At 40.4% G+C, this 14,203-nt stretch overlaps 1 protein-coding gene across 2 annotated transcripts in view; it reads left to right on the forward strand.

The window, feature by feature from the left end:
- The window catches only part of akap12b (A kinase (PRKA) anchor protein 12b), a 61,591-nt gene extending 48,015 nt beyond the window's left edge, over positions 1-13,576 (forward strand). For both annotated transcript variants that reach the window (XM_051655013.1, XM_051655014.1), the window contains 2 exons: positions 2,312-7,444; positions 11,778-13,576. In XM_051655013.1, coding sequence (XP_051510973.1) covers positions 2,312-7,440 — 5,129 coding nt within the window. In that variant the 3' untranslated portion in view covers positions 7,441-7,444; positions 11,778-13,576. The remainder of the gene's footprint in view (positions 1-2,311; positions 7,445-11,777) is intronic.
- The last annotated feature ends 627 nt before the right edge of the window (positions 13,577-14,203 follow it).

Raw genomic sequence — 14,203 nt, forward strand, 5'->3', positions numbered from 1 at the left:
CTTGTGTATATGGTTGTGGGCCAATAAAAGTGATTTGATTTGATTGATTTTGATCAGCCAGAATCAAAACGTCAGGATCAGGATCAAAAGTTCCTCTAATTCACAAATCATGACGGTCAGTCCTTGACAATCCAAGCTGGCTATCCAGACCATTTAAACTGCCAGGAGAGCGTGTCAGTGCAGCTTCAAAGTAAAAGTGCTTCACGTGTGCTATAAGCAAATTACTTATTCACTATGCACTGTATGTACAGTTGGTTTGATTCTGTATTTTTTGAAAAAATGCGATTGCTAATGTAGACATGCCATCCATGGTTGCTGGGCTACTGTGTGTACCATTATTTCCTTCTGCCTAATATATTAACAGTTTCTTCATGTGCAAATAAAACACTAAAATTTGATGACTAAACAGAAATCAGAAGAAACTGCTATCTACCATTTAAAATACAATATTATTATTTTTTTAGATTCTTTTTTACAAAGTTAAAGTTTTGTGTTAAATTGAGTAAATATAGTGCTAAATAAGAGTTTATTCATTTTTTAGCAATTTTATGTTTATGTTTTTTACTATATTAAATTGTATGGATCTCTATTGTATCACACAATAAAAGTAAATAAACATCACATAACATAAATATTATGGAAATAAACAATTATCTAGTCTTGCTGAAAGTTATCATGTAAACATTTACAGGTGGTCTTGGACCGATAGTTTTGATTGTTTTATATGCCGTGTTCATATATGCCTAAATGAACTAAACTAAGGGAGAAAGCCAGGTTCTGAAATAAATGCTCCAAACGAGCCAGGTGTGAAAATGCCCCTAGATTTTAGCAGATACATAAGAATAATGATTTACAAAGACACTCTAGTACAAAATATGAATCATTTTGGTCTAATGCATAAGTTGTTTTTGTATATGAATGGGTTTGGTGCACCTTTATCTCACCCTGTGTCATACAAGTGTGTAGGAAGCCAAGTAACGTGATATGCATGCATAAAAAATGCTTGGACTTTGTTTTTAAAGTCACTGGGTGGGTTGCCTACCCTAGAGGCAGAGCAAGCAGAGGTGGCTCAGCAGTTAAGGCTCTGGGTTACTGATCAGAAGGTGGGGGGTTCAAGCCCCAGCACTGCCAAGATGCCACTGTTGGGCCCTTGAGCAGGGCCCTTGAGCAAGGCCCTTGACCCTATCTGCTCCAGGGGTGCCGTATCATGGCTGACCCTGCACTCTGACCCCAGCTTAGCTGGGATATGTGAAAAAAAGAATTTCACTGTATATGTGCAAATGTATAATGTGATAATTAAATTGTAATTATTATTATATGTGAATGGTCCCTTGCTTGTTTGGATGTCAAAGGGAAACTGGACCTCCAGGAGGCCCACACTGCTTGTGAACTCAACACCCCCTTCCCAGCCCCACACCCTCTTATCCAACCCACTCCTGTCAAAACACAGATAGACAAGGAAGTAATTTAAGGCATTATGAGTTTGTGTGTGTTTGTTCTTGTTTATCACACCTGTCACCACCCTAGTTGTTACATTTTGTCTCGGATGCTCAAGACTTGTGCACATATGATACAAGCTTAAAAAAGTTTTATAAACATAACACAAACCACCCCCTTCCTTATGTATTTGCTGTTTTTAATTATATTTAGGTCAGTATGTTTGTCCAGAAGTTTGGCAACGTAGCCTGCATAACTGTGAAGCTTACAACATGGAAATTTCCCCTTGTAGCCTTGATGTTGAATGCTGTCATCATTCTCCTGCTTATATTATTGGTTGGTGCACGCAGGAAAGAGACCAGCAAATGTAAACATATATCAAATTGCCTTCATATGCCTGATTAAATCTGTATGGGGGGTGAAAAAGTTTTTCAAGTTATTTAGTAAAAGAGGCTCTAATTTCCCTTCAAAAGCCTCAGTCCTCCATCTTGAATTAATATTATTACTAGATCCTGTATATTACTTTACTGCTCTAACTTGTTGCTTGTTTGTTTGCTTTTGGTGTTTTATGTTTTTGTTTTAATGTTTGTTTTTTTGTTTTTGTTTTTTTGTGCACATTTGAGATTTGGCTGTTGGCAGTCCATAAGAGACAAATGAGCTGTTATATGACTTTATGACAGTTTTGATATTTGATTAAAAGCTGTTAACTCATTAATGCTGATGGCTTGTTTTATCCAATCTCTTAAGTGTTATTTAATTGATGTAGTTAGGTTTTATGATTATCTAACTAAATAATTTAAATAAAACACTAGTTACTGTAATTTAGATAATTCTGATAGAAATGTATCTCAAATTTTGTGTTTTTTCATTGCAGTTGGCCAGACAGACACTATCTCCCAAAAAGAAGACAACGCTGAAACAACTGAGGTGCATCAGGAAGAAGTTGCCCCTCATGTTAATGGAGAGAAAGGAGACGACTCTGCAAATGCAGATGAAATTACAACCACAGAAGAGAAGGTAGTAGAGGAAAAACAAGAGGAGGCCAATGAGGTTGGCTTCAAGAAGATCTTCCGTTTTGTTGGATTTAAGTTCACACTGAAGAAGGATAAGAATGAGAAGGCAGAGCCTGTGCAACTGCTGACAGTGAAGGAAACAGAGAGTGTTACTTCAGATGCAGCCGCTGAAGAAAACAAAGAGGTACCTGCAACAGAAGAAGTAAAATCTGAGGTAGAGATATCAGCAGAAACTACAGAGAAAGAGAAAGAGCCCATGACTGAAGATGCAACTGATAAGGCAGAAGAACCAACAGACCAACCTGTGGTTGATGCACCAGCATTGAATGAAAAAGGTAGTGATGAGGTGCCAGAGAAATCTGCTGAGGAAACAGGGACAACATCAGAAAAAGAGCAAGAGCCAGAGACAGAAGTGCCAATTGAATCGTCCAATAGTCCACCCTCTCAAGAGACACAGAGTCCCTTTAAAAAATTTTTTACTCAGGGAATCTTTTCCAACCTGCGGAAGAAGACAAGCTTCAAGAAGCCAAAAGATGAGGAACAAGTCAAGGAAAAGTCTGCAGAAGAGGACATTAAGAAAGCTGAGGAGACAGCAGAAGATGCTGTTGAGAGTACAGAAGAAGCTAAAGTGGATGCAGAGATAGGACCAGCTGAGATCGAGCAGATAGAGAAGCCAACTGAAACAGCTGAAACTGAAGCAGACACAGCTGAAATTACTTCCACTGACACAGAGGAGCAAAAAGATCTTAAAGTAGAGGCTACAAGGGAGGCTGCAATTGTGACTCAAACTGAAAAGGCTGAAGCTCCTACTGCTGAAACTGCCGATGATGCCCAAATTAGCGATGATGTGAAACCAGCAAATGACAAGCCAGATGTTTCTGAAGAGGTGACCACTGAAGCAGAAATTCTGTCATCTCAGGAGAAAGCCAAGGCTCAAGGAAGCCCACTTAAGAAGTTGTTTACAGGAGCAGGTCTAAAAAAGCTGTCATCCAAAAAACAGAAGAGCAAGAAAGAAGCTGAGTCAAAGCAAACAGAATCAGGTGAGCAAGCTGCTGAACAGATCCAGTCATCTACTGAATCAACTGAGCCTCAGAAACCTGACAGTGGAATATCTTCTCCAGATGAATCTGCTGACCATGTTGTAGAGGAGGTAACTCAAGCTGAGGTGGCTCAAGCTGTCGAGTCTGAGGGTGAGCCAGCCACTTCTGATAATGAAAAGAAGAAGGATGGAATTTTGCCTTGGTCCTCTTTCAAAAAATTAGTCACTCCGAAAAAACGTGTCAAAAGGCCCTCTGAGAGCGAAGATGAGGCACCTGGAGATAAACCCAAATCTTCTATTCTCTCTTCAACTGAGAGTGCCGTCTTTGATGAGAAAACAGATGAGCTTAAACCATCCGAAGAGGTACCATCTGACTCTAAAGAAGAACCACAGACAGAATCTAAGGTTGAGCCAAAAGCTGAGAAAGCTGAACCAGTTGCAGAAGAGCCTAAAAGAAAAATGGATACATCTGTGTCATGGGAAGCTCTGATTTGTGTGGGATCAGCTAAAAAAAGGGCCAGGAAGACTTCTGATTCTGATGACGAAGAACCTAAGATTGAGGAAGAAGTGCAGCCGTCTGGAGAAGAGCAGGCAAAGACTGCCGAGTCCCCTCTTGTAAGCTCTTGTGAAGCTGACCATGAGAATTTGGCATCCTCACCCGAACCAGAGGAAGAGCTTGTTTCAACTTGGGAGTCCTTTAAAAGGCTGGTAACACAGAAAAAGAAACCTAAAGCAGAAGACAAGTCAGATGAAGCCTCAGGTCTAGAGCAGACAGCCTCTGACAGTGAGATCCCCAAAGAAGAATCCTCATTCTCTTTGAGAAAATTAATTCCACGCAGGAAGAAGAAGTCTGATGGTAAACAAGTCTCTTCTGATGTAGGCTCTGCAGAGGATGATTCTGACACTCCAGCTGTGGTGCCTCTATCAGAATATGACAATGAACCATCTGCAGAAGTTGCAGTCAAGGCAGAGGGGGTAAAGAAGGAAGCTGCACCAGTCACTCAGGCAAAGGCCTTGGCTGAAGATAGATCACCATCTTGGATCTCAACCACTGTGGAAAATACTGTGGAGGAGACAGAGGGAAAGCAACTGAGTGACATACCCGAAGAAGGAGACACACCTGCCACACCTAAATCAACCGATAACACCATTGCAGAGGACATTGTTGAGCTTACATCAGAGGCTGTTACTGCCCTTGAACAGGCAGAGACAGAAATGGTTTCTGCCTTTTCACATGTTACAGCATCACCAGTTACATCAGGTGAGACTACTCCTGTCCCAGGTGATAATGTGGAGAAGACTGATGCAGTACTGCTGGGAGCAGTGGAAACTATTACTGTTACCGCAAGTGCCATGACCAACGCCATGACCGAGGAAGAGGAAATAAACTTTGCTGTCACTACCAATGTTCTTCAGGTTGAGTCAGCCATCAAGGAAGAGAAAACAGTCCTGGTTGCACATGAGAAAACAGAGGCAACAGCCATTTGCACTGGGCTTGACACTCGTGAAATACACACGGTGGAAGGGGAAAGCCTTTTGAAACCTTCAGTAGAGTCTGTCATTGCTGTTAGCCAGGCACTAGTCACAGAGTTGGCTGTTGAAGACAAAACAGAGAAGCCTGAAATGGCCAGTGTGACTGAGGATGAAGTTCATGAAGCTCAGGTGAGAGATGTTCAGACAGAGCTCAAAGCAGTGCTTCAATCACCCTTAGAAAATGCTGTTGAGGAAAAAGCACAGATTGAAGAGGTGAAAGAGACACCTGAAGTAGAGACTGTGGTTCAGCTCCAAGAAGTAGAAGCAGTCAAAGTAGCGGTCATTAATGCTATCCAACAAGATCCAGAGGTTCTTGAAGAGCCAGTGGTGGCAGAAAAATCCCCAAATGTTGAGGCTGAAGGTCCTGCTGAACCAACTGTTGAAGAGTCGATCTGTGCCCAAACTGTAGAGGTCACTGAAATTGCTATTACTAAAGGTGAGAAGGTGCAAGAGCTGGAGGATGTTAAAGTGGCAGCTGCCAGTGTTGAGGTAGCATCTGTGGAGGCAGTAGCCATGGCTGTAACAGAGGAGGTCATGGCAACCATTCCAGAAGTGCCTGCTGCTGAAACTGCCGAGTCCAAAGAAGATCCCATTCCTGTTGTAGAGCCCACTGAGGAATTTGTAGTTATAAAAGAGACTGTCTGTGTTATAAGCTCAACATTAGAGTCTACAGATTCCCAGACAGCAGAGCTGGCACATGAAGCTGTTATGGAAAAAGTCCCCCTTGTTCTTCCCACTGGTGACCAAAAAATCCAGGTTATAGTGAATGATGTTGAGGTTGTCTCTGCTCAAAGACCCGTTGAGGAAAACTTTGAAGTGGACTCAACAAATGTTAGTGTAGTAGTTGAGGAAGTTTGTGAAAATGTGAAAGAAGAAGCCAAACTGATAAAGGCAGACCAAGTGAGAGAGGCAGAAATCATTCAGAAGCAGAGTAGTGTTATTGTGCAAGAGGTCATACAACATGTTGTAGAGAACCTTGCTGAGGTACATGAGGAACAAAAAATATCTGAGAATGCTATTGAGCAGGTCATGGCAACCATTCCAGAAGTGCCTGCTGTTGAAATTGCTGAGTCCAAGGAAGATCCCATTCCTGCTGTAGAGCCCACTGAGGAATTTGTAGTCATAAAAGAGACTGTCTGTGTTATAAGCTCAACATTAGAGTCTACAGATTCCCAGACAGCAGAGCTGGCACATGAAGCTGTTATGGAAAAAGTCCCCCTTGTTCTTCCCACTGGTGACCACAAAATCCAGGTTATAGTGAATGATGTTGAGGTTGTCTCTGCTCAAAGACCTGTTGAGGAAAACTTTGAAGTGGACTCAACAAATGTTAGTGTAGTAGTTGAGGACGTTTCTGAGAATGTGAAAGAAGAAACTGAACTGATAAAGGCAGACCAAGTGAGAGAGGCAGAAATCATTCAGAAGCAGAGTAGTGTTATTGTGCAAGAGGTCATTCAACATGTTGTAGAGAACCTTGCTGAGGTACATGAGGAACAAAAAATATCTGAGAATGCTATTGAGGAGGTAAGCTTCAAGCTTGAAGAGGCCCCAGCAGCTTCTGAAATGATTGAGGAAAAACCTTCAACAGAAGTCGTTTCTGATGAAAAACCTCCATCAGACACAATCCCTGAGAAGCCAAATACATCTGACACTGTCTGCATAGATGGTGATGAACACACTCGCATTTTCACTGAGAAACCCACAGTTAACGAAGCCATCTTGACTGCAGAAACATTCAAAGTTTCCATCACAGGTACAATCCCAGCTCAAAGTGAGGAGGTTGCCAAAGTCTCTGTGACAGTTTTGCAGCAAGAAACAGAGGTAACAATAAGTGAAGTCGAACTAAAGCAAGCAGAAGAGAAAACAGTAGCAGACAAAGAAAGGTCTAGTGAGAGCACAGAAAGTGAAGATGAAAAAAGTCAAGCTGAAACAGATCCCAAGAAAGTGAAAACAGAAATCGAAAAAGATACTACAGAGACTTTAGCCACACAAGAGGAAAACTGCCCTTCAATAGAAGCATCTGCATATCAAGACCAGGTTGTGGCTGAGCAGTGTCAACTGGTGCAAGAGGTACAGATTGAGACTGCACAGGAATTTAATGTTGGTGTCATAAACGTAATAAATGCAGATGATGTACCTGAGACAAACATGAAAGATGACAATTCAGAGGCTCAGGAATCAGTAGAAGACAGACCTCAAAAAGACTCGGAGGAACCTCAAATGAAAGTTTTAACACAGGAAACGAAAAACCAGGGAGAGTCCGGAGATGCAGATTGTCAAAAGACAGATGCAAAAAACGTAGCTGCCAAATTGGAGATTGCTACTGAGAAGACAGCAAGCACCATTACAGTGGAGGAGGTAGTGGAGGATGTTGGAAATGAGATCGAGGCGGTCTCAACAGAGGTTCTCACAGTGTCATGAGCAGGTTAGTGTTTATAAATGTAATCTTATAAAATGTAATTAATCATGAATCTTTAAAGGAATGTTTCAGGTTCATTACAAGTTAAGTTCAATTGACAGCATAATATTGATTACCTGAAATAATAATGTGATTACCTAGTTAGGTTTTTTTAAAACAGCATCTGTGTAAAGTTAAATCTAATATTATAATTTCATTGACATGACAAGACATCACCGGTTAACCCTGTAAACTGGTAAACGCGCAACACCGTTAATCCTTGATTATATCAAACTTAAATCATGTTTACATGTATGATGTTTACATCTTGTGGCTATACTTTTGAAACAGTGTATTTTAATGTTTATGGAATAGAAAGAAATAGTTTTTACAGGGGCCCTGGGTAGCTCAGTGGCAAAAGACACTGGCTACCACCCCTGGAGTTCGCTAGTTCAAATCCCAGGGCGTGCTGAGTGACTCCAGCCAGGTCTCCTTAGCAACCAAATTGGCCTGGCTGCTAGGGAGGGTAGAGTCACATGAGGCATGAAGCCTCCACACACACCATGTCTCCATGGCAACATGCACAACAAGCCACGTGATAAGATGCACAGGTTGATGGTCTCAGATGCAGAGGCAACTGGGATTTGACCTCTGCCACCCAGATTGAGGCAAATCACTATGCAACCACAAGGACTTAAAAGCACATTGGGAATTGGGCATTCCAAATTGGAATTTAAAAAACAAAAAAATAGTTTTTGTGGTATTCATCATGATGCCACAATTGTTTCTAGTTCCTAGTATTATAGATGCTCTTTAAAGTAAACTGAAAACAAACATAATGATATAAAAGGCAGGTAGGGCAGTGGTAGCTCAGCAGTTAAGGCTCTGGGTTACTGATCAGAAGGTCAGGGGTTCAAGCCCCAGCACCACCAAGATGCCACTGTTGGGCCCTTGAGCAAGGCCCTTAACCCTATCTGCTCCAGGGGCGCCGTATCATGGCTGACCCTGCACTCTGACCCCAGCCTAGCTGGGATATGTGAAAAAGAAGAATTTCACCATATATGTGCAAATGTATAATGTGTGATAAATAAAGAAAATTATTAATTATTATTAATTATAAAATACATGAAATATAATTTTTCAATGGTAGTCTTTGTCACAGGCAAAAAAACAAAAAAAAAATGGTAAAACAGTTATTTTTCCACATTCCTTAGTCGACCTGTCATACAGTTCTTGAATCGTGTCTTTTTAAAAACATCAATGGATCTTAGTATTATTAGGGCTGGATTTGCATTTGGTGAGATGTGAAAGCTTTTGTTCCATGTACCAGTAACCAAGGGACCTTCAATATCAAAGCAAGAATGCCGCCGCCTGACCCTTCACTTTGTAGCTGGGTCTTAAAGGGAAGCAGTGTGAAGAGAGATGATTTTGTGCTGAAAGACTGAGTGTAATTTCCCCCCACACCACCGCCTCCCTAATGCACAACCTCTTATTCTCTTCCACTCATCAAAGCCTTTAATATGTAGTTTAGAACCAGTACAGATTGATTTGATAAGATACATTGTATAATCAGTTTTAATCCTTAGTTGTGTCTTAGCAAAGCAAGTGATATTAAACAGTTGTTAAGGTTTATTGATTCAGTTGAGTAACTCAACTGGGGGAAAATAATGTAACAGATCCCAACAAATGATCATTAAAGGAATAGTTTAAAATGAAAATTATTTTGTTATTTACTCACCATCATGTCGTTCCAAGCCTGTATGACTTTCTGTTTTATGTGGAACACAAAAGGAGATTCATTCATAGGGGCTGATTGTCTCAGTCACCATTCACTCTGAAAGTCAGTGGTGACTGAGTCTAACATTCTGCCTAACATCACCTTTTGTGTTTCACAGAAGAAAGAAAGTCCTACAGCTTAGAAATAAAATGAAAGTGAGTAAATGATGGTAGAATTTTCAGTTTTGGGTGAACAATCCCTTTTAGGATTGTTGGGTAATAATGCAGGAGGAGCACAAAAGGGTAACACTATATTACCGTGTCCATGTTACACGTGTTAATATAATTAACTACAATAAAAAAGCAAAAGCAATAAAAAAAATAAAAATAAAATAACCATACATAATTAGTAACAAAATAAATACATATCAAGTATTGTTCCTTAGTATTACTCTGTTGTTCTAATTAGTTATTAACATTCCTTAGCATTTAATAATGTAATTACACTGTAAAATGAGCAAGGAAGGGGATGGGAGAACTGGGAGTATCTGATAAATGTTTTATGTTGCTAATGCAGCACTGCAGCAGAGCAGTGGCAGGTGAAATATAGCAGCACAGCATGAGGTTTGGTGCAGGACTCTCTCTCTCTCTCTCTCTCTCTCTCTTTCCCCTGTGCCCTGATGACTCATGCTGAGTCATAAAAAGAGTGAGACAGAGGTTGGAGAAGATGAAGAAGATGGTGTACAGCTGGAAAAAGCAATGTGTATGTGGGAAAAAATGGGTGAAAGAGGAACATTGTAGGATGTCAGTACTTTGTCGTGCTAATTGCTTAAAGGAATGGGGGAAGCAAGCATCTCTTCCACATTCCACTTGAGGGCATTTCAAATTGCATTACAGAAGCTTTACATTTACTTGCACTTGTGCATAATAAATATGCTTAAAGGGATAATTCACCCAAAAATGAAAATTCTCTCTATGACGAGGAGGAGGGCGTGGCCGGGGCGTGATAGAGCACGGCTGGCGCTGCCACGCCCTCCTCCTCGTCACACTCCTTTCCCGCCCAATTCAGGCCAGGGTGCCACCATTCTGACTAGCTCCATCTCTGGGGGGTAGACGCTGCCCTTCTGGCCGTTCTGTCAGCCGGTGGTCCACCCCGCCTCCTGTGAACCTGGGGGAGAGATGAGGGGAGGCGTGGGGAGAGGGAAAGGACGAGCGGAGACACACAGAGAGAGAGAGAGGAGAGTGAGAAGAACTTGCTCGCCGGCTCCCGGACACACTATCACCTGGTCCTCAACCGCTCCTCTGCCCTCTGGCGGAAGGCAGCTCGTCCTCCGGCCCCTGGCAGCAGCGAGGACTCCACGACAGCACATCCCTCCTCCCTCCCGGGTTTCGGCACCACTGTAACAGTTAAAGGTCGGGCGAGGAGGAGGTGGGAACCGGCTGAACAGTCAACATAAACTTTAATGATATAAATGAACTTAAAACAACATGAAATATAAGGACACAGACACACACGCAATGTGGCTGTGTGCATCTCTCTCTCATGAACAGGCGTCTCCGGCTGCCCCTTATCTCGCTCTCCCACTGATCAGCTGATTCAGTGCCGGCCGAGCCCCATCACGGCCCGGCCACGGCCTCCTCCTCATCACACTCTCATCATTTACTCACCCTCATGCCATCCTAGATGTATATGACTTTCATTCTTATGCTGAACACAAACTAAGATTTCTAGAATAATATCTCAGCTCTGTTGATCTTTACAATGCAAGTGAATGGTGATCAGACCTTTGTAGTTCCAAAAATCACATAAAGGAAACATAAAAGTAATCCATATGACTCCAGTGTTTAAATCGATATCTTCAGAAGCAACATGATAGATGTGGGTGAGAAACAGAACAATATTTAAGTACATTTTTACTCTAAATCTCCACTTTAACTTTCACTTTCAGATGTGAAAGTGAAACTAAACAGGTACCACATGTGATTTTCAGATGTAAAAGTGAAAGTGGAAATTTTGATCTGTTTCTCACCCACACCTATTATATCGCTTCTGAATGTATGGATTTAACCACTGGAGTCGGATGGATTACTTTTATGTTTCCTTTATGTGATTTTGGAGCTACAAAAGTCTGATCACCATTCATTTGCATTGTGAGGATCTACAGAGCTGAGATATTCTTCTAAAAATCTTAGTTTGTGTTCCTACTGAAGAGAGAAAGTCACACATCTGGGATGGCATGAGGGTGATTAAATGATGATACAGTTTTCATTTTTGAGTGAACTATCCCTTTAAATGTCTTGGCAACTAAACAGGGGCATGATGCACCTTTTTTTCACCTGTGGCAGTCCTGGCTAACCCGATGCCATAGTAGGCGATGCCCTATTGGTATGGCTTTTATTTAGTTTTTTTTTTTTTTTTTTTACTTACAGTCGTGCAACTTAATTATCAAAGATACAAATATTTGGAAGTTGCATTCAAAGTCCTCTTGGTTCAAAAATCTCTGCATGATGCTTCAGAAACAAAATTATAATGTACGACTATCTATGTTAAATATGTTTAGATATTAGCATATTTGACATATAATATTGGTATTCTGATTCACTGTTTCCTCACCACTCTCTTTAATTTCTACATGTCTTTCAGTCTGCATTCAAGAAGTGGTCACATGACTGGGACACAGAGCTTTCCGGAAAGCAGGAAGTGAGAGGTTACCATGGAGGATACTAAGAGACAGTGCTCTGTCCCAACTCCCAGAGCAAGAGACTAAAGGCCAATCCCTCTTCTCTCTCTCTCCTTTAACCCATCCATTCATGCTTCTGTTCCTCTTTCCAAATTTCCTGTCACTCTACAACAGCTGCCACTGAGGTCTCTAGCCTCTTTGGACTCATCAAGGGACGTCCCCTACTCCCACTCTCCTTTATTTTGCCAAATTGCTAAAGATACCATTTTCCCACTTACTACTTTTGCAATGAACATTTGCAGTTTTATTAGTTGTGCAGCAGTCTTGTTGCTGTTGAATGGAGAGAATATGTATCTGCAGTTGTTGTATGAGGGTATGTATGTCTGTGGTGTCGGAGTTGGAGGGTTGTTATTTTGTATATTGTATTTATATCTAAAATATTCTTTAAACCCTCCTGAACACATTTTAACCTTCTAAAAACCCATTGAAATCATGATGTCATGCTGTTGTAAAACTCAAATAATATTATTTAGACAAGTAACTTTAACCAACATGGTACAGATATGCATTCTACAACTATAGCAAATAACAAAACACATTGTATACTGTGGCTGTAATATGAAAATGGAGGTAAAATGCAATTTACTTGTGAACACTGAAACACAATATCCAGCCAAAACCCATTTTCATTCTGACTGTCGATATACCACTTCTTAGTCCCTTACTGTGAAAAGTTGTCTGTTTATCATGTACAATCACAATGAACAATCTCACGTTTGATGCGTGACAACTGAGATAAAAAAAAAAAAAAAAGTCTTTTGATTTTGCTATCACCTGTGAAACTTGTGAACCTGGTAACTGTGAAATAGATGAATTTGAAGATGATGATGATAAACACCTGCATGAGTAGAGAACTTTCAGAAAGAACATTTTATTGTTCACAACATACATCTGCACTTCACGTCACTGTTTGATGGCCTTTGCACCTAAGATGCATCATGAGGTTAAAAGAAAATAGTGAGATAACTGTGCATAACATTAGAGAGTGGGACTGGGGGAATTGTGTTTGCATCATCTATTGGTTGGTAAACTCTCAAGTTACACATGATTTGAATTCACAGATAAGTGGGTATTCAGTAATGTAGAATATGTTTTTGCGTTCTTAATCTCTATATCAAGGTATGTTGTTCCTTTGAAATACAGAGTAGATACCTTATGGTCAGTCTCTTTTAAATGAGTAATATCATAGCCATATAGTATGTGGGCAGGATCACAAAGTTGATTCTCTTGGCATATTTTATCACAAAGATGATAAGGGTGGCAAATGTTAAAGGAGAGTTTAGCACAGTTCAATTCCATTGGGCATTTGCTTATGATCACTCAAAATGAATGCAGGTCAACATTCAAGAATGTCTGCAAATTATAGAGACTATGGAGGGGATGCATGGTATTCTCAATAGAATGTTATTTTCAATAGAAAAACAGCTCTGCTACTATTGTCACGCCTTGAATGAACAGCCAACTCATCTTTTTCTTAGCTTTTTATAATACAGTTTACTGTGAATCTCTTTAACATTTGTACAAATTGTATACCCATGTACCTTAAGTAATATTGTAATATTAACAAATAACCATTGAAAGCATTAAGGAATGTTATATACCAGTAGCATGAGCCTCACCTCTTTTGTATTCTTCAAGCTGTTAATAGTATGGATACAAAATCATGTCTATGTTTCATTCAAATAAAGCTAGTGTAAAGCAGCGTGTCTAGTTTTCTATTGCTCTTCCCATTCTATTTATGGTTAGTTTGTGAATGTGTCTGGTTAGGTGGAGGAACACAGAAAATAAAAATATCATAAATGTATTGGCATAAGCAAAATGTGGGCCATTTTTAAGCATGGTAAAAATATAGTCCTCTATCCCTTTCCTTGTCGAATGCCCCAGTGCCAGTTTTGGTGTAGTGGCATTACATAAAAATAAAAACCCAATGGTGCCATCTTGTGGAACATAAAACCACATTTCCATACAAATGAATCTTTGCTCTGTTTACACGTTGCATTTACATGCACACCAGTATTCTGATTAGTACCAATTCAGCTTATTAAAAACATCCGAAAAAGCAAGAAAACGTGATATTTGAAATAACCGAATTATTGTCGGATATGCTCTGCTTTTCACGTAAAAACATAAACAGACATATGCACAACACACGTCCATTGGATGAGCCGGTATAGTGTTAACATGTAGATCAAATGCATTCTGTAAAGATGAAACAGAAACATTATCCCATCTGTTTTGGAACTGCCACTTTGTTAAAAGTCTTTGGGATGATGTCTTTCAATTTGTGTGTAGAAAAACAAATTATACAATCTCCCTTGAAGAAAACATT

The sequence above is a fragment of the Myxocyprinus asiaticus genome, chromosome 25, assembly GCF_019703515.2.
Source record: "Myxocyprinus asiaticus isolate MX2 ecotype Aquarium Trade chromosome 25, UBuf_Myxa_2, whole genome shotgun sequence".
In the NCBI taxonomy this organism is placed as follows: Eukaryota; Metazoa; Chordata; class Actinopteri; order Cypriniformes; family Catostomidae; genus Myxocyprinus; species Myxocyprinus asiaticus.